The 24,207-nt window shown below is 43.1% G+C and overlaps 1 protein-coding gene and 1 long non-coding RNA gene across 5 annotated transcripts in view; one reads left to right on the top strand and one right to left on the bottom strand.

Moving 5' to 3' along the window:
* The window catches only part of CCDC60 (coiled-coil domain containing 60), a 202,602-nt gene that overhangs the window by 104,738 nt on the left and 73,657 nt on the right, over positions 1-24,207 (bottom strand). For all 4 annotated transcript variants that reach the window (XM_054443570.1, XM_054443572.1, XM_054443571.1 and 1 more), the window contains exon 2: positions 6,472-6,551. In XM_054443570.1, coding sequence (XP_054299545.1) covers positions 6,472-6,551 — 80 coding nt within the window. The remainder of the gene's footprint in view (positions 1-6,471; positions 6,552-24,207) is intronic.
* The window catches only part of LOC134737627 (uncharacterized), a 278,740-nt gene that overhangs the window by 231,374 nt on the left and 23,159 nt on the right, over positions 1-24,207 (top strand). The gene's annotated exons all lie outside the window — the stretch shown is intronic.

Genomic DNA, 24,207 nt, shown 5'->3' with positions numbered 1-24,207 from the left:
TCAACTGATAAATTCTAGAGATGGACAAGATAATTAATTCATCCCATCAATAAACACTTTCTTGGGACCATGACAGTGGACATGACATGGTGCCTACTATGAGATTGCTCACATGCTAGTGTGAGAGATGGAAACAGGTCATTGTAGAATGTGGATGCACAATGCAGCCTTTTCCTTAGGCTCCCACATCCAATCCATTAGCCAGTCCTGTGGCTCTACCTCCAAAGGAATCCTGAATCCATCCACTTCTCCCCAGTTCACTGCCGTTTCCCTCATTGAAGCCATTGTCATCTTTCACCATAGCCTCTATGTAGTGGATGGGATGCTCTTTTAAAAAATCAGGTTATACCCATCTCTTGCTCAGAATGCTCCTATGGTTCTTGTGGCACTTAGACTCAAACCCATACTTTTCATCACAGCCTACAAGGCAGCGTGTGGGCCAGCTCTTACCCAACTCTTCAATTTTATCTCTTGTCTCTCTTATCCTCTCTCACTCTGCTCTGGCCACCCAGCTCACCTCAGTTCTTCCAGCATTTCCAGCTTGTTCTGACTTTGGTACCCATTCGTTTGTTGTTCTCTGAAATATGCCACCTTTCACCCTGCTATGTCTTTATTGGGATGGTTCTTTCTCACCATTCAGGTATTGGGCCCAGGGTTCCCTTTATAAACAACTCTTGTCTGACGGCTGTAGCTAAAGCAGCAGCTTCTTCATCACCACTATACATCACCTGGTTTTAGATCCCCACCTTCAAATTCTGCTTATTTACTTGTTAATTTGATTGTTGTTTTTACCTCATTATAATGCAAGTCATCATCTCTTATTCATCAAAGACAGAAGTCTTGCCTGTTTTGTTCTTCTCCAATATATACAGCAATGCCTGGTGTACACCTGGTGATACCTCATACTCAATAAATATTTGTCAAAAAAATGAATGAGTACAGAGGGCTAAAAAAGTACCAAGAAGAAGTGCCTAACCCCCCCGCCAAAAAAAAAGAATAGCTTCTTTCTCTGCCCCAAATTCCACCTTTGTTATTTCTAATTACTTTGCTTCAGCTGTCTACCAAACACAGCTGGAAAGCAAAGTCTCAGACCTTGTAAACACGTGCATCACCTGGACCCTGCTGGGGGTAGGGGAGAGTGGATAATTCATCATTGTTTATTTGCAATTGCCTGGACCTAACTAAACTTTGCCAGTCACGGCTTCATGTTCAACATTGCAGTTGTTTTCATTGCAGAGATGTTTCTTTTCCTTAAAACATTCACAATAAAAAGCGCTGGCACCTCTGCAGGAAGGTATGTCATCACGCTTCAAGAGTCAGCTAAGAACTGGGTACATGCAAAGAGACCCTGATTGTCAACTTCCGCTAGAAATTCGGCAAGTTTGTGCCTAGGGTGCTGCTTAGTGCCACTGAACATCTGACGGAACAGGCGAGGAGGAAAGCAGTTAGAATCTTATTCCTTTTAGCATCAGGTTAAATTGGCCATGAAACCAGGGATAGTGCCATTGAATTACAAGAGGGCTAAAATATTACATGAAAATCTAGGAGACAGTAAAGTAGTTTGGCTCAAGGTGAGCTAGTCTCTAACAGGAGGGGAAACAAAGTTAAACAATGGATGGAAAAGTCAACATCATCTTTGTTAACAATTCGTCTCATTTAATACTGGGATATGGGGTCAGGGAGTTTGCGCCACTTGGAGAGATGACTTCCCTTGGAAAACATGGTGTTTCCTTCTGAAGGGGAATCCTGATTCCTTCCTTAATGTTGGTGGGATCCAGAAGTGTGGCCAGATGGAACATCTCATTGTCATTTCTTTCTTGTTTGCTTGTGGCTCTTCTGTCTGGTCTTTTCCCCATCCTCCTTTGCGTCCAGCAGTGGGACAGGCTAAGCGTGTCCGAGGAGAACGTTAAATCTCAGCTTTAATGTTTAATGCGTCTGTTGGGAGTGACAGACTCAGCTGCCAACTGAAAAGTGGCAGAACAACTGTTGCCTGTATCACCTTTTATTACTAATTAATCCCCTCTATTCTACGGGTTAGTGGGAGGTGGAACCTTTGTTGTTCTTGGGGCATGTCCCCCGTGGTGTGCTGGTGAATGTTTAACAACCAGCTCTCTGTCGGGGGAAGTGAGCCCTGATTTCTAGTATTTGCTGATTTCCATGGTGCAAATATTGTCACCATGGTGCAGATATTCCCACCAGTTGCTTTCGAGCTACCAAAGTGGTGACGTCAGTGAACACAGAGCTGGGAAAAGATTTGTTGTAGCACTCCTTATATACTATTTCCACCACATAGATACTACAACCATTGATAGCCTCTAGAGCATAGATATTAGCAAACTGTATAAAACAATTAGGAAGAGATGAGTTCTAAGTATTTATTACCTGTGCTTTAATAGAATTTATTTAATTGTAAATTCATGTAATTAATTTCTAATAATAGCTGTGTTTAATGATCGGTTTGCAATTATAGATATACATTTATATAATTAATCTTTAACAATAGCTGTGTTTAATAATTGGTTCAATAATTTTCCACTGAAAATTTAGCAGTGGGCTCTAGTTACAGACTGGCACACCGCTATTTTGTCGCCCTCCTTAGGCTGAGTTAAGTCTAGGTCAAGGCATCTATTGGCATCTATCTCATCAACAGCCATTTGTCTATAATGTACAGATTCTTGTGGAGACCCTCATTCCTCAGGCTCTAGAGATTCTGATATGTCTTTGCATCTGGTGCTCTTGGATGGCCTCATCTACCTGGAGGCTGATAATATTCAGCTAGTAACAACTAACATGGTCATAATGGTTGGGTATGGCCAGTGTCTGTTATGACTGATTGGTGCCCATGAAATTCTGTATTTGGAACCTCTCTTCTGATCGAATGTCCCTGCTGCACCATTCCTTGTGAAGCCTGGAACATCCTCTGGGCAAAGCTGTGGAACAGAGTGCAATTCTCTTTTGGGAGGCTCATCCCCCGCCATGCCATCTTCTTTCTCAGCTGCCTGCCACAGCTGCTGTCCCTACTCAGCTGGCTCTTGGCTTCTTGATCCTACGTGTCACCAGTCCCTGGGGCTCCAAGTTTCCCAAGGCATCAGCCTCAAAAGCCCTCTAACTTGGGTTCAAACACTGTAGATGAAATTGTCATTGCAAAATTGTAACAGACAATGAAAGATATCTGACGTAACCAACTCCATCTTGCTTCTAACCTCTAAGCTGTCCTTGTTCATTCCTGGGCATAAGCTGAACTAACTTTGGAGGAACTTAGTTTATGGTTTAAAAACAAAGGGCCGGGCGTGGTGGCTTACACCTGTAATCCCAGCACTTTGGGAGGCCGAGGTGGGCGGATCACGAGGTCAGGAGATTGAGACCATCCTGGCTAACATGGTGAAACCCCATCTCGACTAAAAATACAAAAAAATTAGCCAGGCATGGTGGCGGGCGCCTGTAGTCCCAGCTACTCAGGAGGCTGAGGCAGGAGAATGGTGTGAACCCAGGAGGCGGAGGTTGCAGTAAGCTAAGACTGTGCCACTGCACTCCAGCCTGGGTGACAGAGCGAGACTCAAAAAAACAAACAAACAAACAAAAAAACAAAACCACACACACAGAAAAACAAAAAACAATGACGATAACAGCCCTCTCTCAAAACAAACCTCCTTTTTGCCTGGGGACTAGATTGCCTTTGTAGGACTAAAAAATTAGCCAGAAGATTAGAAATTATGGTTTAGGAGTCATGCAGCTGGAGACTACAAGATTCTGACCCTCCCTAAACTGTTCCTAAGATCAGTGCTTGAGATATTTTGCAGACCCTGTACTTGATGGATCAGCTGGCACTACACAGATGGATAAACTGGCTCATCTAATCTTGTGCTCCCCACCCAAGAACTGACTCAGCATGAGAATAGCTTCAATTCCCTATGATTTCATCTCTGACCCAACCAATCAGCACTCCTGACTCACTGGCCTTCCTCCACCCTCCAAATTATCCTTAAAAACTCTGACTCCCTTATGCTCGGGGATACTGATTTTAGTAGTAATAAAACTTTAATCTCTCACACAGTTGCCTCTGCGTGAATTACTCTTTCTCTATTGCAATTCCCCTGTCTTGATAAATTGGCTCTGTCTAGGCAGCAGGCAAGGTGAACCCACTGGGCAGTTACAAATTCGGGTAAGGTGAATCCACTGGGCAGTTACAGAGAGGCCAGTATGTCTGAAACTAACAGAGGATCCTTGTGGCTCTAAGCCCTCAATTTGGAGATCCAAGTTCAAATGCTGCCTCTGAGCTCAGCTCTGCAAAGGAATATGAGACTGAGCCCCGCTGGCCTCTTTGAGCTGGATCATTCTCTGTAGGAACATCCCAGCATTGACTCTTATGTATTAGTCTGCTGGAGCTGCCCTAACAGAATACAACACCCTGAGCAGCTTAAACAACAGACATTTATTTTCTCACAGTTCTAGAGGCTGGAAGCTGAAGGTGCAGGTGCCAGCAGCGTCGGTTTCTCCTGAGGTCTCTCTCCTAGGCTTGCAAACAGCTGCCTTCCTGCTGTGTCATGTGACTTTTTTTTTTTTTTTTTTTTTTTTTTTTGGAGACAGAGTCTTGCTCTGTTGCCCGGGCTGGGGTGCAGTGGCGCGATCTCGGCTCAAAGCAAGCTCTGCCTCCCGGGTTCACGCCATTCTCCTGCCTCAGCCTCCCGAGTAGCTGGGACTACAGGCACCCGCCACCATGCCTGGCTAATTTTTGTATACTTTTAGTAGACACACGGTTGCACTATGTTAGCCAGGATGGTCTCGATCTCCTGACCTTGTGATCCGCCTGCCTCAGCCTCCCAAAGTGCTGGGATTATAGGCTTGAGCCACCGCGCCTGGCCTCATGTGACATTTTCTCTGTGTGCTTATGCCTGATGTCGCTTCCTCTTTCACCAATCACATTGGATTAAGGCTCCACCCTTTGACTTCCTTTAGCCTTACTTGTTTCTTTAATGGTTGTATCTCCAAAAAAATTACATTGGGGCTTAGGGTTTCAACATATTAATGTGTGTGTGTGTGTGCGTGTGTGTGTGTGTGTGTGGCAGGGGCACAATTTAGTCCATGACAATTACTGGGCACTTGAAATGTTACTGGTCCAAATTGACATGTGTTCTAAGTATGAAATACCTCCCAGATCTTTCATCATTCATTATTTTTCATCCCTCCATTACTTTTCATCATGTATTAAAAAACGTAATGAAAAGCATCTCATCAATATATTTTTAATACTGATTACATGTTGAATGATAATATTTTGGAGGTACTGAGTTAAAAATATTATTAGAATTACTTTCACCTGTTTCTATTTACTTTTTCTAGTGTGGCTACTCAGAAGCTTAAAATTACACACAAGGCTCAAATTATTTTTCACTAGACAGTGTCTAGAGACCCTCCAATAGCTGACACAGCCACCCCCTGCAGTCAGTGGGGCCCTCTCTTCACCTCTCCCCTAGGCCCTTTAACTCCTTTCCCTTCCCCCACCTTCCAGGAGTCCTCTTGGGCTCAGTCATCAGTTCCATGAAGTTGTGCTGCTGGATGGGGCAGGGTGGAGATTCTGGTAGTGGTGGAGAAGGGTGGCTTTCAGAAGATGGAGGTGAAGGGAGAGGGTGTCTCACTTTGCCTCTCACTGCATCTGGCTCAGAGTGGGAGATGTCTAAGATCAATAGAACTTCCCCACTGCCTAGATTACCCCTCTCAGCACACGTCTTATGTATTTTGTGCTAAAAGAGTCTTCATCTCTTACCCTGTCTTGAGTTGCTTTACCAAAAGTCTCATTTTAGGATCCTACCTTGGGATGTTCCAGGTCTCAGGAAACAGTTAAGGGGTAAGGGAAAAAAATTCCATCTCACCAGACAGAGATGGCCGAAACATGGTCCTGGCCCTTGATCATCAGGGAGGGAAGGAATGGAGAAGTGAGGAGAGGAAAGATAGGAACAGCCCTGTATTCAAGGCCATATGAGGGACACTTTATCTGCTTTATTTCCCTCAGTTCTTCTAACAACCTCCTATTATTCTTATTTTACAGATAGGGAAAAAGAGGCCCGGAGAGTTTAAATAACTCCTCCAGCATTCCAGCTAGCAGGTAACAGGACCAGAATTTGAGAATGACTCTGACTCCACGGTATCATCATGTGTGTCTGGAGTAAAAAAGGGAAGGTTTTCTGGAGCATGGGGGAAGTCTCTTGAGTTGGATTCAGGTCCAGGAAGAAAAGCAGAGGGAATTCTAGACAGGCGGCTGGAGGCCGGCATGGCATGGGTACTCCCTGGAAAGTCCAACCGAGAAAGCAATCCTGCCCTCTGCTCCTCCCAGGGTTACCCTCCTGTAAGTCTTCTGCTCAGTGTTCAGAATTGGGGGATGCTGGGACTGGGCAAGGACTTGTAGGCAACACCCCATAGCCTGCTCATGGCTGTTGGGTTGTCTATACATCATTCCCTGCTGGGCTCACTCACCGGCTTCGTATAAGGTCCTTTTTGAGGTTTATTATTTCCTTGTCCATATACTTGATGCTCTTCATTGGCTTGTCTGGGACCTGATGAGAAGACAAGGGGTGAAAATAAAAGGAGTGTTAATACAATGCTTCCAAATGGAGATAGGCATAAGAGGCTCATGGGTTTATCTGAGATGTATGGCTAGGTATACGGGGTCCTGGGCAGCACAGAGTCTACTTTGACATCAAAGAGGGGGCTGCTGTGTGACACAGTGGACATGGTAAGGGCTTTGGAGACAGGTGGACCTGAGCCCTGACCCTGGTTCTGTCTGGTGACCAGCTGTGTGACCTTGAACAAATTACTCAACCTCTCTGAAGAATTTAGGCTTCAATTTCTTCAGTAGAATGGGGAATAACTCCTACTCTGTTTTGAGGATTAAATTAATTGCTAAATTCCTCACTGATAGCAAGCATTAGATAAATGGAAGCTACTACTATTAGCATTACACTTTAGAGCAAAAAATTAGGCATTAAAAATAATTATTATTGGTGGTTTTAGCAGCTGATTTGGAGAGCTGAATCTTGTCAATGTAAAGATGCAAATGTACTCCCCCTTTCTTCCTGCTCCCATAGCGGAGGTTTATGAATGAATTATCCAGATAATTGTTCATGGGTTTTTCTTTCTTCCTATTAATTTGCCTTGTCTATACCTAGGGGAAACCTCACATTACTCAGAAGTTGATACATGCTCAATATAAAGAAGAGAGATAAATTAACTATATTATATTTTTATTTATTTTTTATTTTTTTAGAGACAGGATCATACTGTCACTGATGCTGGAGTGCAGCTCACTGCAGCCTCGAGCTCCTCGACCCAAGTGATCCTCTTGCTTCAGTCTCCCGAGTAAGGCTAGGATTACAGGTTCAAGCCATCATACTTGGCAAATTATATTTTAGTATAAAAGTTATTTTTCTCAACCCACAGTTTGGAGAAACAATAATCAGAATATTACCTGGATTATCTTGTCTTGAAATTTTCCTGCACCTTAGGATTTTTTTTTAAATAAAAAAATACTTAGAAATTATGGGAAAATGGGCACTCTCAAATAAATCTGGTAAATACTTTGTGCTGGCATTTCAGAAGGGCAATTCTCAATGCATACCAGATGCTTTAGAAATGAGCATGTCCTTAGATCCAACAACTCTGCTGTCAAGAATCCTAAGGAAATATCCTTTCATGGACATAGAGATTCATCAACAAAACTGTTCACCAGCATGCTGCTTGTAATAGCAAACTATTGGAAAACAACTTTACATCTCACAATAGAAGACAGGTTAAATAATTATGATGCATCTACACAATGGAATACTATGCAGCAATTAAGTATAATGGCAACATAATGTAAGTATGTTTATTGATATATAAAGATATTTGACTTTTTTGAGTCAAAAGACATGTTATAAAGTAATATTTATAGCATGATTCTATTTTGATTTTTGAAAAATGATCTATGTGGATATACACATATCAAAGATATAAAATGACATAGCTCCAAAATGCAGTGATTTTCTCTGGGAGTGAGATTATGGCAGGTTTTATTTCTTTTTCTTAGCTGATGTGCATTTCCTATAACTTTGCAATAAATATTAATTAGTTACATAATGAAAGAGAAAAGATTTAAAAAGTAAATGGCAAAGTGAAATTTGACAAAGGCTGGTTGGTAGTACTGTACTGAGAGTGTTTTTTGAAGGCAGGGTGAGAACAGGTTGGCTGCTCACTAACAGAAATCCCAATATTGATGTGTGGGAGGAGGCAAAGTGTTTTCTCTGCAGTCACCATCAATGAAATTGGGCTATGGTGCCTACTGCTATGGGGCTTTGAAGTGTAAAGTGAAAGTTGAGAAGCATAGTTGTTTCAAAGTTGAATGATGCTTGTGGGAGAGTTGGATGGGAGGTAGAGTGGGAGATGAAGTGGAGGAAGGAACTGCTTCTGTCCTGCTTGATTCCATTTTTCTCCTGGGTTGGCCAATACATGTTCCCATGTAAGGCAGCACAGATGAAGGGTGAAGAGTCTATGGCAATTCTACAAAGTATTTGTAACTGCAGCTATTACTTGCCCACTTGACAAAGTGGGGCCAGGCGCGGTGGCTCATGTCCGTAATCCTAGGATTTTGGGAGGTTGAGGCGGGAGGATGGCTTGAGCTCAGGAATTTGAGACCAGACTGGGCAACATGACAAAACCCTGTCTCTACAAAAAATACAAAAAAATTAGCCAAGCATATGTGGTGCATGCCTGTAATCCCAGCTGCTCAGGAAGCTGAGGTAGGAGGATCGCTTGAGCCCAAGAGGTCAAGGCTGCTGTGACCTGAGATCGTGCCACTGCAGTCCAGCCTGGGTGACAGACCGAGACCTTGTCTCAAAAAAAAAAAATAAATAAATAAATAAAATAAAATAAAAATAAAAAGAAAAGAAAAGAAAAGAAAAAAAAGCAAAATATAAAGGATGCAAAACAAAACAAAACATATGGATGGCTTTGAATCAGGCCAATTGGATAGGAAACAATGAAATCATTTAAAAACTGTCTCTTTGGCTATTCTTAGTAATGAATTACAGGTACTTTATCTTGCTCATTTCAGTATACCAGGGGGCCTCAACCTCTTGGCTGGAAATTGATGGCAGACCCATCAGTGTTCATCTTGAGGGATGGGTGAAGTGGGTGGAGAGACCACTCTCTGACGAGGCATGTAAGGAACTCCAGGAGTACTTTCCCAAGCTTTTGCATAATGAACATTTGTTTGTCTCACACATCCAACATCTGTTCACCCTCCCTGTTGATACCAGTTAGTTCCCTGGTTAGGCGCTTTGCCTTTCCTTCACTCGGCACTTGTGTCTTGGGAGATGCTCATGGTACCAGCAGCAGGGGAGGCCCTGAATGACTGAAGCCAAACAGCACAAACTATCCCCTGTCAAAGTGGTTGGTTTATGGATGGTCATGTGGTCCAGTCTGGGCAAATGAGATGCAAGCATTTTCTAGGGGCTTCTGGGAAGCACAGGCAGAGATGTTCTCTTTCCTTACTAACTAGAAATGGGGAAGCAGATAGACCCTGGGAGTTGCTCACAGCCATTTTGTGCCCATGAGGGTAGCCAGCCTTGGGCAAAGATGATATGGAGGAAAGGCAGAGAAGAGAGTCAGAGAAAAACTCGTCCCACGGTGCCTTGTTGAACTGATCAAGCTTCACTGGAATCTTGACTTTTCATGAACATTTCCTTTATTATTTATGATAGCTTAAATTAGGTTTTCTGTTACCTGCAGCCACAAAATTCTATCTGAAATACGCCCCTCTCTTGGGAGTGGCAAAAGAGCTAAGAGACTGAGACTTCTTTTAATTTAGTTCTTCCTTTCCCAACACTGCTTTTGAGGTATCAAGATCAGATGACCCCCATTCTGGTGTATTTTACAGTGAAAGCAATGAGATTGGCCATGTTGAGATCAAATATTTGAAAACGAGGTTGCCTGTCTTTCTAATCCCACTTATTTTGGAGAACCTCATTATATATTTCCTGCAGGCCCAAAGTAACTTTCCAAAAAGATGCTATGAACTAAGCATATTTATAAATGAAGGAAAAATAAGCACATCAGAAATTTTCCTGCCAGATAATTTGAAAACACATGATTGAAACCCTGTTTTATGCCACGGTCATGTCTTTACCATTCTCCTAAACATCTTAAATTTCACCTTCTTCATGAAACAACTATGATAATGTCCAACATTCAAGCATTTTTTTTTCAAATGTCACCTAATGATAGTTGCCTGTGCACCAGGAATTCACATCATTGTGTAAGAGTGGATTTGTATTGACTGGGATTGGTACTGAATTGTGTCCTCAACTTGACACCGACTTTAGCAGCATGAGATCCACGCACCCCCAAGCCTCACAACTATGTCAGCATTTCAATGGATTCTCAGGAAACCATTTTTTCAAAGTATAATTTTATAATTATAAAGGTAAATTTATGATTATAACTTTATAATTATAGTTTTGTTTAATTAAAATTATAATAAGCCAGCAGAAATAACTAGTTCTCAGGACATTTACAAACATCATTTGATATTAAGTGAAAAATAATAAGTTAAATTAAAAGTTAATAAGTTAAATAAGTTAAATAGTAGATTAAAAAGTTTATAAAACATTCAAAAATCACTCTCTCTACAACCTTTCTAGAGGGCAATTTAGACATATGTGTGACAAGCTTTAGAAATACATATCCTCTTGCCCCAGCCAAGGAAATTATGTCGCCAGGATGAAGAGATTTATCCCTGAGGAAGTTTATCACAACATTGTGAATAATAGTGAAAAATACCTAAATGTCCCACCATAGGCATTGTGGGGATAAATCATGGTCTATCCAGACAGTGGTATGTGATGCATTTGAGTCTTGGTGCTACCACTTAGTGCTGCTATGGCTGTTTATTTACTAATGTGGAAAGGTGGTAATGGAATGTAATTTCAGATGAAAATGCATGCTACAAAAAGTAAAGATAGTAGATCATAGAGAAGCTCTAAGATTTATGCTTATAAAATCTGTAGAAATTTCCAGAAATGTATGTGATCTGATACAAATTAGGTTTTAAAATATTGACATATGACAAGGCATATATGTACTAATATAACAAGCTGGAAGTAAATACAATAAATTGTTAATAGAGATGTTATCTCAGGGCATTTGAATTATAGGCAATTAAACAATAATTTTTTGTTTTGGTTATCTTTTTTCCTAATTTTTCTACAACTCACATAGATTAATTTTAATAAAATAATAGTGTTTTTCATGTTTGTAAAGCAATTTTGACTAATTCTCTCAAGGCAGGCAAAGTAGAAATATTAATGCCAATTTAAATTGAGTCATCTAAGAGTCTGGAATGATGTAAGCTAATAGTTTATTTTAACATACTGGATCAGGCAGGGTCTAGGCAGGAAATCAGAGCTCATGACAGGTAGTTCAACAAAGGGAATTTAGCACAGGGGAGCGGTTACAAAGTTGCTGGAAGAGCTCAAAAGTCACATAAGGAATGATGAGGCAAGCTAGAGATTAGCAAAAGGAAACCTCTACCATCTCCAGGGCTGGAGGAATTAAGGGAGGAAGAGGTGGCCTTCAGAAGCCCTGGAATAGGGCCACTTGGCATAAGCTAGACTCATGGAGGAGATGTAGTTTTAGCTAGAGGTGCCACCATAAGCCGAATGAGAGAAGGGATGAAATGCCCTGGCTTCTGTTTAACTCTCACCCTTCAGTTCCTGATGGTGCCTGCTATTGGCTGAACCTACTTGGAAGCCAGCTGCAAGGGCCCCTGGGAAATGTAGTTTGCAAGGATCAGCCCCCAGTGGGAGCAGGAAATGGAAATGAGAGTGAAAGCAAGTAATTATGGGTACAACTTATGCAAATGTCTTGGCCCCAGGCCACTTTGGGACTATAAAGCAGGTCCTCCCCTTAATTTAATCAAGGATCCCTTTACAGATGATAACCTTGGATACTCCTTTTGATCTTATGCCTGAGGTTCCCAGAGTTTTCCATGGCTAAAATGCATATCCAGAATTGTGGTCATGCCCCTCGCCCCCCCAAAAATTATCAAAAATCACGATTCTAGGGTATTTAGAACCCTCCTACTTCTCCAAATTTCTCCAGATCTTTGTAGATCAACTCCCTTCCCATCAAAACTTACTGCTCTACTTCCCACACTGTTAGGTCTTTATACTCCTTACTGACTCATATGTCTCCCTACCCAGGTAACATATTTGTAATACAATCTCACATTTAATATTTTAATCTGGTTTTGACATTAATGAACATTGTATTATGTTGTGTTGGTGCAAAAGTAATTGAGGTTTTTGCCATTGAAATTCACTTGCCATTGAATGGATGCCAAAAATTCATTTGCCATTAAAATGGCAAAAACCGTAATTAGTTTTGCACCAACCTAATAGAAAATCAGGAAAAGATAAAAAATTAGGAGAAAATAAACACCAAGCAAAACCCCATCACCATCTGATACGGTTTGGATCTGTGTCTCCACCCAAATCTCATGTTGAAATGTAATTCCTAATGCTGGAGGTGGGTCCTTGTGGGAGGTGATTGGATCATGGGGGTGGTTTCTCATGGTTTAACACCATGCACCCTTGGTGCTGTCCTTTCAATAGTGATTTTTTGTGAGATCTGGTTGTTTAAAAGTTTGTGGCACCTCCCCATCTCCCTCTTGGTCCCGCTCCTGCCATGTAAGACGCCTGCTCACACTTTGCCTTCTGCCATGAGTAAAAGCTCCCTGAGGCCTCCCCAGGACCAGATGCCAGCATCATGCTTCCTGTACAGCCTGCAAAACTGTGAGCCAATTAAACCTCTTTTCTGTATAAATTGCCCAGTCTCAGGTATTTCTTTGGAGCAGTGTGAAAATGGACTAATACACCGTCTCTGCAGATATCCTTTGTTTTGTGCTCTGTAATGACTCCCAGCCCGGTTGCATAAAAGCCATCTTGGGGACAGCTGATTTTGATTTTCTGTCTTTGCTTCCCTTGGATGTGCCACTGGCTTCAGAGCTTTCAGTGTTTCCATTGTTCTGCAGAGCATCGGTGATGACTCCGTTCTTTGTTTCCTAGAAAACAAAGTCAAGTCTGCCCTGCCCACCTTTCCTACAGCGTGTGTGAACAGCATCCTTTCTCTTATTGACCCAATGAGGTTTTGAGAGCAAGATCGTCAGAAACACCATGTGATGTCGTGTGATGTACCAGGTTAAAAGGTGGTAAATGGAGGTGGTGGTCTGGGAGGGGTGGAGCACGCACGGACTCACAGTGGCCTCTTAGATAGGGATGGTTTTTTTGGCAGGTATACTCACATTTAATATTCATGTGCTGGGGCTGTTTAAATAATAACATCCGGAAGTGATGTGGTTTAACCTCACAGCTGAGAAGTGAAGTGTGGCAGGAATGGATGGAAAGACGTTTGTTGTCAGAAAGAACTATGTTTGATTCCTGGCCCTGTCACTCAGGAGTTTAGTGATCTTGAGTGAGGTACCTTTACTCCCCAATCTCAGTTTCCCCGTCTGTGAAATGGAACTAATGCCAATCCTACCAGAACTAATGCCAATCCCCATCTGTGAAATGGAACTAATGCCAATCTCGTATGTGCTCTGCACTGTCCCAAGTGCGTTCTTATATGAAATAGATGAGTCCATTGAGTCCTTGCCATATTATTATTCCCATTCTATAGGACAGCAAGTGGAGGCTTAAAAAGGTGAAACTGACTTGCTATTAAGTGGCAAAGCCTGGATTTGAACTCATGTTCAAGTGACATTGAAGCCTGTGTTCTTATTCACTACTCCATTCTGCATCCCCATCCCACCTTGCCCTATTTTGCATAGTGGGAACTACCTGAGGGGTAGCGATTGCTAGCTATTGACTTACAGATACTACCTCCAAAACTCTTCCACTGAATTTTGTTAGATTTCATCATAAAGAATTTAATATGGCAGAAAATCAGAATGATTTGTAGAAGGTCACGGCCGGAAAGCCAATTTTCTAAATATCTGTTGTTCTCTGTGTTTTATGAAAGAATGTTCTGAACTCATCTTTGTTATTCCTTAAAATATGATCTACTTCCTAGAATAAGATTAAGATGGAAATGAATTCCTGTTAAATGTGCCCGGGCTGATACAGACATCAGGGAAACAGCTGGGATGCTCCGTCGAGGGGTGAGGGGGAAGGGAGACTAAGAAGACAGCATTGAGAAGCAAGCACGCTGATTAACAAATTTCAGACTCATTATGGAGAAGCTGTAAAGAACAGAGTAGGCGGGATCATGGCAGGAGTACACACATGAACCCGGAGACCTTAGCTTGCACACGGATGTTTAAGTTTTTGGTGGTTTTAATATTTTATTTTTTATTTTTGTGGGTACATAATAAGTGCATATATTTACGGAATACATGAGATGTTTTGATACAGGCATGTAATGTGAAATAAGCACATCATGGAGAATGGGGCATCCATCCCCTCAAGCATTTATCCTTTGAGTTACAAACAATCCAATTATACTCTTAGTTATTTAAAAAGTAAGTTATTATTGACTATAGTCAACCTGTTGTACTATCAAATAGCAGGTCTTAATTATTCTTTCTATTTTTTTTGTACCCATTAACCATTCCCACCCTCTGCCCCCCATCCCCCACTATCCTTCCCAGCCTCTAATAACCATCCTTCTACTCTCTATGTCCATTAGTTCAATTGTTTTGATTTTTAGATCCCACAAATAAGTGAGAACATGGAGAACATGTGATGTTTGTCTTTCTGTGTCTGGCTTGTTTCACTTAACACACTTAACATAATGATCTCCAGTTCCATCCATATTGTTGCAAATAACTGGATCTCACTCTTTTTTTGTAGCTGAATAATACTCCATTTTGGTGGTTTTATATGGTGATGATAGGCAGTTCCTTTTGGGGAGAGTGAGGTGTTTTTTTTGTCATAAGAATGTAAGATGTGTACCTACCGACATAGAGATACCCAGAATTAGTGACCTCATCCACACACAGATCCTTCAAACTGAAATAGGAAATATACTATAGAATTACTTAACAGGCTGGGCACGGTGGCTCATGCCTGTAATCCCAGCACTTTGGGAGGCCGAGGCGGGTGGATCACAAGGTCAGGAGTTCGAGACCATCCCGGCTAACACAGTGAAACCCTATCTCTATTAAAAATACAAAAAATTACCTGGGTGTGGTGGTGGGTGCCTGTAGTCCCAGCTACTTGGGAGGCTGAGGCAGGAGAATGTCACGAACCCGGGAGGCGGAGGTTGCAGTGAGCCGAGATCGTGCCACTGCACTCCAGCCTGGGGCAACAGAGCAAGACTCTGTCTCCTAAAAAAAAAAAAAAAAAAAAAAAAGAATTCTTTAACAGCTCTCCTTGTTGAAGACAGGTTGCATCTTTTATAGGATATTTTGATTCAACCTCCTTTCCCCCCATCTTCTTATTGACCCAGGAGAAAAAGAAGTTGGGGGTCTGTGGATTGTCAGGGAGAGGTGGTGGAAGAAGAGACTGTCATCTGGGGAGACGAGCAAGTCCTCTACTGAGAACTTAGGGGAGACAAAGCAGCAGGAGTCCTCTGAGAAGAAGAGGAGAAGGAACAATTGTCCCTGGGAAGGAAGCTTCTGATACTCAGCACCTGGTACAGGGCCTGGCTCTGCATTCTTTCTGTCATTGCTGAATGAATGAGAAGATGAAAGCATCACAGTCTCAACGTTTAACCCCACAGGTTAATGATTCGTTACAAAGGAAACGAGGTACCCATGTAATGGTGAGGTCTGGCGGACACCACTTTAACCATCATGGCTATGCTTAGCATCACCAATGACAGGACAAACACTTATCAGGTGAACCTGAAGTGATGTGCTGGGAAGGGCACAGCATCGCCTACATGGTTACGTCACCTACATACATGTCCTGCCCAGAGGTCCAATCTGAATCTAATCATGAGAAAGCAATCAGAAAAATAAAAAATGAAGGCCATTTTACAAAATAGGTGACCTGGACTCTTAAAAGATGTCAATGTCTGTGTCCGTTGGGGCCTCTGGGAAGCAGACACGGAGAAAGGAGTACAAAATGCTCATTGCGGGTAAGCCCATGAAAGAGAAAAGGAGGAAGTGAGATTTGGCAGGGGAGCCCTAGACCATGATGCAGATCTGACAGAGTCCAGCCAATGCAACAGGGAGATCCAGAGCAAAGATTGCTTGATTGAGCCCAAGCACAAGGCAGAAATGGCCAGTGCCACTGATGGGGAATTTCTGGGGAAGCTTCTGACTTCCGCTGCATGAAAGCTGCTGTGGATGCTGGCAGTGTCAACAGCTGGAGACTCTCAGCTACCTGTGCCGCCTGCTGGCAAGTTCTTTCTTGGAGAGAAATCCAAGGGATACACCTCTTTGTCTTCTAACAATGTCATAAAAGAGGAAGAAGGCAGAAGATCTGTTTCTTTAGGACACCAAGGGGACACAACAACTAAATGCAATGCATGGTCCCTTGATTGAATGCTGGACTGGAGACAAGGCTATAAAGGGCATGACTGGGATAACTAGGGACATCTGCACATGAAATTTATGTTAGATAATAGCATTGGGGCTCATGCCTGTAATCCCAGCACTTTGGGAGGTTGAGGTGGGTGGATCACCTGAGGTCAGGAGTTGGAGACCAGCCTGACCAACATGGTGAAATCCCGTCTCTATTGAAAATACAAAAATTAGCTGGGTGTGGTGATGTGCACCTGTAGTCCCAGCTACTCAGGAGGCTGAGGCAGGAGAATCACTTGAACCCAGGAGGCAGAGGCTGTAGTGAACCGAGATTGCGCCACTGCACTCCAGCCTGGAGAACAGAGTGAGACCCCATCACAAAAAAAAAAAGAAAGAAAGAAAAGGAAAAAGAAAGAAAAAGATAATAGCATTGGGTTAATGTGAAATTTCTGTGTTAACTGTATTGTGACTATGGAGAATGTCCTTCGGTAATACATGCTGAAGTGTTTAGGTGTGAAGTGTCTGCAGCTGACTTTCAAAGGGCTCAGCTTAAAAAATTGTAAATATACATACATATTATATATATAGTACATACATACATATATATACACATGTATGCATACATCATATGAAAAATATGGCAACATGTTAAAAACATGGCAAAAAGATAACATTGTGAATTTAAGTTAAGGGTATTTGACTGCCTATTGTACTATTTTTGCAAACTTTCCGTAGGTTTGAAATCTTCTACAATCTTTTACAAGTTGGGGAAAAAATATGAAGTGACTGAAACCCCAGTTTCAGGTTTTCCTTTGCTGCAATTAATTTGCTTGGGTCTTCCGTAAATGTCAAGTGAAGCAGGACTGCCTTATGGAAGCTGTGCTTTGGGAATAAAGGAAGGGTCTTGGCTTCTTGCTGACATTCAGGGTGGGAGCTTGGATGAAGTTGGGAAATAAAGGTAGGACCCATGCCCCTGAGGCTGGAGAAATTGTGGCCCAGCAGAGCCTACAAGTCACCACCTGTCATACAGTTTTTTTGGCTGATTTGTTTGTTTTGGCTAAGTGTTGAGGCCCTGGCTATGTCAGTCCCTCTTCTTGAGGACTTAATTAAGGTCACACTTTAACCATTTCCTTTACTGGGCTCTCTGGGGCCACTATGACCTGCTCAGGACCAGGTACTAGTTAAATAACTAGGGAGACAGAGCCTGATTGTATCTAATAGAGCAGAAGTAACTCCATAAAAGGAAATTGGGTGCTCTAGGAAGGAGGATTGTATGCCTGTCAGCCAAAAACCAATAAAAGAGATAAAGTAAGAGAAAAAGGAAAAAGAGGGGTAGAAAGAAAAATCTTGCTGATGTATTCCAAAAAGTAAAGATGAACCATTTCCTCCTCCAGGCAACATCCCAGGCTGGTTCACAAGATCTCTCTTCCTCAGGATGACTTAAGTTTGGGACCAAATCGCTATTTGTTGTGGGGGATTTTCTTGTACATCATACAATGTAGCATCTCTCCTGCAAGTTACAACAATCAAAATGTCTCCAGACATTGCCAAGTATCCTCTGGGAAGCAGAATCACCCTCAATTGAGAACACTACTGAGTTAAACTTTGATGAGGGGAGGGGTGGGAATGTCCTTTTTTTTTTTTTTTTTTGAGGTGGAGTTTCGCTCTTTTTGCCCAGGCTGGAGTGCAATGGTGCGATCTTGGCTCACTGTAACCTCTGCCTCCAGGTTTAAGCAATTCTCCTGCCTCAGCCTCCCAAGTAGCTAGGATTACAGGCATGTGCCACCACGCCCGACTAATTTTGTATTTTTTGTATAGATGGGGTTTCACCATGTTGGTCAGGCTGGTCTCAAACTCCTGACCTCAGGTGATCTGCCCATCTCGGCCTCCCAAAGTGCTGGGATTACAGGCATGAGCCATGTCTACCGGCTGGGAATCTCTTTATAAAGACTCCATTCTAAATCCTGGCCCAACCCTTGATTTGTGGGGAAATTTTTGAAAAAACTCAGGGCACCTGAAAGAAAAAGATAAACAGCAAAATAAGCATTCTATTTAATGCCATGCAATTTATCTGTTCTTCAGTCCTGCTTCAGGCTGGAGCCCTCTTCCCACCTAGAGAGTTGTTTTGAAGTAAAAAAAAAATCTATTGAGCTGTGTGAGGAAAGTTGTAATCAGCAGGGATTTTTTCCCCCTTCCTAAAGATTCCGATTTTTGTGTGTAAGTTCTATTTGTTCTTTGTGTAGGGGCCTCAGTAATAAAGAACTTCATTTTCTACCCTCGATGGCCATTTTGAACGTAGCTGGATATTCCTCACTGGAGTGTGTTTGTGAATGAGACCTCACTGTTTGTCCCACAGCAGACACTACCTTATTATTATTATTATTAATATTATTATTATTATTATTATTAATATTATTATTATTATTATTATTATTTTGAGGCAGGGTCTCGCTGTTGTTGCCCAGGCTGGAATGCAATGGCGTGATCTTGGCTCACTGTAACCTCCGCCCCCTGGGTTCAAGCAATTCTCCTGCCTCAGCCTCCTGAGTAGCTGGGATTACAGGCATGCAACACCTCGCCTGGCTAATTTGTATTTTTAGTAGAGATGGGGTTTCTCCATGTTGGTCAGACTGGTCTCGAACTCCTGACCTCAGGTGATCTGCCCGCCTCGGCCTCCCAGAATGCCGGGATTACAGGCATGAGCCCCCACGCCTGGCCAACACTGCCTTATTTAATCCTCACGCCAACCCTATGAGGAATCCTTATTCCTGTTTTCCTGGAAAGGAAACCCAGTATCTGAGAGGTTAAGTCAATTATTCAAGGTCACAGAGATAGGACATGGGAGAGCTCAGCATCCTCCAATCCTTGATACCCTCCCCCACCCTTATCTAATCCAGGGATCAGCAAACTACAGCCTGCAGCTGGCTTTTGTATATTACAGTTTTATTGGGCACAGTCACACCCATGTGCTTATTATTGTCTGTGGATGTTTTCCTGTTATAACAGCGAAGTTTAGTAGTTATTTCAGAGGCTGCACAGCCTGCACAGCCTAGAATGTTTACTATCTGGCCCTTTCCAGAAAAAGTTTACTAAGCCCTGAGCTAATTTACCAAGTCATTGACTTTGCTTCCTAGAGAGCTCTCCAATCTCTTCTCTCCATTGTCTTCCCACCAGTGTCATTCCCACGCTGCTGCAAGCCACCTGGACAACAGACACAGCCTCCAATGACCTCTCTCCTCCATTCTTGTTTTCCTTGTCCATTGTCCACATAGCCGACCCTTCCAAAATGCACACCCAATCCCATGACTCCATTGCCTAAAATTTTCCTTATTGTTTTTAGACTAAAGTCCAAAATCCTTGCTGGGAACTACATAGCTCTGTGTGATCTAGCTCCTGCCTTCAGTGTGATCTTGCATTGCTCCCCTGTCCTGATCTCTATGGTCTAGCCAGTGAGCCTCCCTTAAGTGTCTTGCTCATTCTGATCACAGGGTCTTTGTACCTGCTGCTCTCTTTTCCTGAGATGCTTTTGTGCTATCCCTTCCCTTTCAATTTGTTAACTGTGGTTTATCCTTTAACTCTTTGCTGGGATGCATTCCTTGCTCTCTCTAAGCCTGGCAGGCTGTCATATAAGGATGCACAGGTTGGACAATGCACAGCTCTGAAGAGATACACTATTTGCATTTTAGTCTAAGTGAATGGAATCTCCCTTTAATCAGTGAGTGGAAAGCAAGGTGAGTCTAAGTCACCGAAATTGACAAATTATTGAAGAATTGCTACACATCAGCACTCTGCTAAGCATTTTGCATTATCAATCTCATTTACTTCTTCCAACAAACCAATGAGATGGTTATTAAAAAATAACTGTCCCTTTTACAGAAGGAGAAATGGAAGAATAGATGAAGTTGTTCAAGGTTACACAATTGGTCAGTGGCCAGAACCAGGACGGGAACCCTGGTCTTCCCGCATTTAAAACTAGGTTTCAGGCCAGGTGTGGTGGCTCATGCCTGTAATCCTAGCACTTTGGGAGGGCAAGATGGGAGGATCAGTTGAGGCCAGGCGTTTGAGACCAGCCTGGGCAACATAGTGAGACCTCCCTCTCTACAAAAAACAAAACAATTAGCTGGACATGGTGGCATGCACCTGTAGCCCTTGCTACTCAGGAGGCCGAGGCAGGAGGATCACTTAAGCCCGAGAGTTTGAGGTTGTGGTGAGCTATGATTGCACCATTGCACTCCAGCCTGGGCAACAGAGTAAAACCCTGTCTCTAAAAACAAAACAAAATGAAATAAAAACAAAAACCAAAACAAGACAAAAAACTTGAGTCCTCAGCCATTAAGCCTCCCTGAAAATTCAGTCTTCCCATCCTTTGAACTGGAAGGAAAGAGAACATTATTCCACTGTTTTGTTTCTTAAATCCTCCCTGTTTTTAAAGAAGGGTTCACTGAGAAGGAAGGTGAGTATGAAGAGGGTTGAGGGAGACACACAGTGAGGATGAATGGCTCCAGCTAATAAAGACAAGAGTGGCTGGGCGTGGTGGCTCACACCTGTAATCCCAGCACTTTGGGAGGCTGAGACGGGCAGATCTCTTGAGGTCAGGAGTTAGAGACCGGCTTGGCCAACACGGTGAAATCTCGTCTCTTCTACAAAGAAAAAAAGTAGCTGGGTGTGGCGGTGCCTGCCTGTAATCCCAGCTATTGGGAGGCTGAGGGAGAAGAATCGCTTGAACCCAGGAGGCGGGGGTTGCGGTTAGCCAAGATCGCACCACTGCACTCCAGCCTGGGTGACAGAGCGAGATACCATCTAAAAAGAAGCAAACCAGAGTGATAGACAGTGCAGGGTTAGGAGGGGGCCTGGGAGAAGAGGTGAGGGAGGGGGAAACTGATATCCAGAAAAGAACCCACAAGCTGCTAAAGTACTGTATTATTGTTTTTTCCTGTGTGAGGTGCGATGTAACCTTCTCCCTCTCTTCTGTGAACCCTTCAGTAAAATCCCCGTTATGTACTGGCACATACGGAGTGGGGACTGAGCTTTGAGGGGCTTGATGAGCCAGGCCCCAAGGTGGGCTGGGGGAGCAGAGGTGGACAAGGGACGGATTCAGGAGAAAAGAATGCGGAGTCGGAATCCCCTCTCCATGCACCACACCTGCGTGACCCCAGGAAAGTCATCTCTTGTGTACCTCCGGGCTCCCACCTGGCACCGCCTAATCTTCATGCAAGGGCCGCGAGGATGCTGAGAGGCCCGCTTGGTACACAGGGCTTTGTGAACCAAAACAAGCCAAGGAAATGTCACTATTACTCTCACTATACCAGGAGTACCTGTAGTTTATACACATTGAATCAATTATGAGCTATGAATGAAAAATATAACTTGCGTGAGATTACGAAAATGTTCCCCCCACAACGCCTTAAGGGCCGAGCAAGACTATCAGTGACCCGATGGTCAGCAAAAGTAGCGATGCAGCGATATAACAGTAGGTGGCGCTAGATGCCATAGCTTTCAATCAAGTCCTGGTTTCTTTCAATCTCTTCCTCTGCCTCCCTCTTCTCTGACTTGATTGAAATTGGAAATTGGCTGCCAGCATCAATGAGCCCCCAGCAGCCCTGGGACTGAGCTGGCATGCCAACAGCCAATGTGTTATCCACCCAGTTAAAAAAATTAATCAAATGCATTAATCTCATAAGCTCTTTTGAAAGACTAGGTATGAGGGGCCAGCAGTTCAGCTGTCAGGCCCTGGGAGCTAATGGGAATCTGTAGGATGGGCTAGGGGCTGCTGTTCAAAGTCCTGGAGGAGCTTCAGGAAACAGGAACCCCGGGATGTGACAACCACTCTATTCTGTATCGTGAACCTTGCAAATGGCGTGTCTGGAAATGTGGGAAGCTTGAGATGGCAAATGGGCTCCAATCTGAGCGCCAGCTTCAATCTACCCATGAGTAGTCATTCTGTCTGGAGTGTCCTCCAGTCCAGTCTTATCAGAAGAAATATCTGTGATTGATTAGCAATGTCTGCCACAGACTCAGTAAGGAACAGCAGCAGCAGCATCAATGATGCCCCATTGCCATTCCTGCATGGGGGGGCTTTACCTGTCTTTTCTCATTAAATATTCACAGCCACTCCAAAAGTTGGTAGTGTGATTATTATTATCTCTATTTTCTGATTAAGAGAACCGAGACCCAGAGAAGTTAAATAACTTGCCAGAGGTCACCCAGCGAGCGAGTGAGGGCTAGAACCAGAAGTTCAAACGTATCCTATTGGCTGCAGGGCTCCCATTATTGCATATTACACCACAGTTTACTTCCTTTCTTGGAAATGAAAAAATTTATTTGGCAATTCATCCTGGATAAATGAAACAAAGAGTGACCTAAGAAAGTATCCTTTCACATTGCCAATGTCCTGATAAGAAGAATGTGTGTTGGTAGTTAAGCCCCCATGTGGCTTCCATCCGTTTTCTCTCTCCCTGGAAGAAGATAAAGTTGACATCTCTGCAACAATCAAGTGAACCCCCTGAAGGTCCAAAGAAACACAGCCTCCCATTGGCTAATAACTTTTAACCTCATTTTTTTTTTTTTTTTTTTTTTTTTAATGTGAAGAGCAGAAGCAGAGCTGAGCTTAAGCCACTGGTGAAAGAGAAAAGAGCCAAGATTCAGGAGAGCTGGTCAGGGCTGGATGAGGCTTGACTCTTGGGCTGAGCTTTAGTGTGACACCACGGATGCTGGGATATGAATTCTACGATGCTGTCCCCTGGATGCCATTCGATGGAAATTTACATGGATTACCTTTTGAGGCTCAGTGAGGGGCAAGAGCAGCTCACTTATTTCTTAAATATCTGTTAGGATTTAGAAGATGTCTGAGGATATGGTGCTGAACAAGGGGCCATCCTTTCCTCAGGGATCTGGTGGTCTAGTAAGAGACACTTAACTACAATATAGGAATGTGCAGGCACCAAACACTGTGGGGGCTGGAAGGGTTGTTGGCAGCGATTCAGACTGTGCTGAACACAAAACTTGGGGGAAAGGGTGTGTCGGGGCTCAGAACATGATACCCCAAAACATGGTGCCTTGGCATGCTAAGTATTTTGGATGGAAGGAGATAGGGAGAGGCTCAGACACAAGGTCTCTCTGACTTTCTTTCCATCTCTCCTCTTTCTCTCCTGAGAAGGTCACAGAAGCTGGAATTTCTCACCCCCAAGGTGAGAACCAGCTCCTTCTGGTTCCTTCTGTCTGAAACACCTATAGGGCAGAAAAAGTAAAACCATTTACCTCACCTATCACAAGGGTCTTGGATGACATCCCCATAACAAAAGACATATTAATGAGAGAAAAGCATAACAATTTTTTTTTTTTTGAGATGGAGTCTCACTCTGTCGCCCAGGCTGGAATCCAGTGGTGTGATCTCGGCTCACTGCAGCCTCTGCCTCCTGGGTTCAGAACATGAACGAGGCTTCTCGCCCACAAGGTGGCTCATAGAAACTAGAACTTCGCTCTCCCAAAGCAAGCCATAAAACCTAGAAAGGCTACTGTCTGGCCTCCTCACTTCCACCCTGATGGTTCTATGTGACATGTTTCTGGTCCCATACCTGGGGGAACAAATGTCTTACAGAGACACAGAAAAGTATCTGAACAAACAGGCCTTCCTAAGCGCACCTCCCCTTAGGTTTACTACCTTTAGATCACACCCCTTTTTGTCTAATCATGTTTCTCTACCACTATCC

The sequence above is a fragment of the Pongo pygmaeus genome, chromosome 10 (genome assembly GCF_028885625.2).
Source record: "Pongo pygmaeus isolate AG05252 chromosome 10, NHGRI_mPonPyg2-v2.0_pri, whole genome shotgun sequence".
Lineage (NCBI taxonomy): Eukaryota > Metazoa > Chordata > Mammalia > Primates > Hominidae > Pongo > Pongo pygmaeus.
The sequence above is the reverse complement of the archived record's forward strand: the minus strand, read 5'-3'. Positions and strand labels throughout refer to the sequence as shown.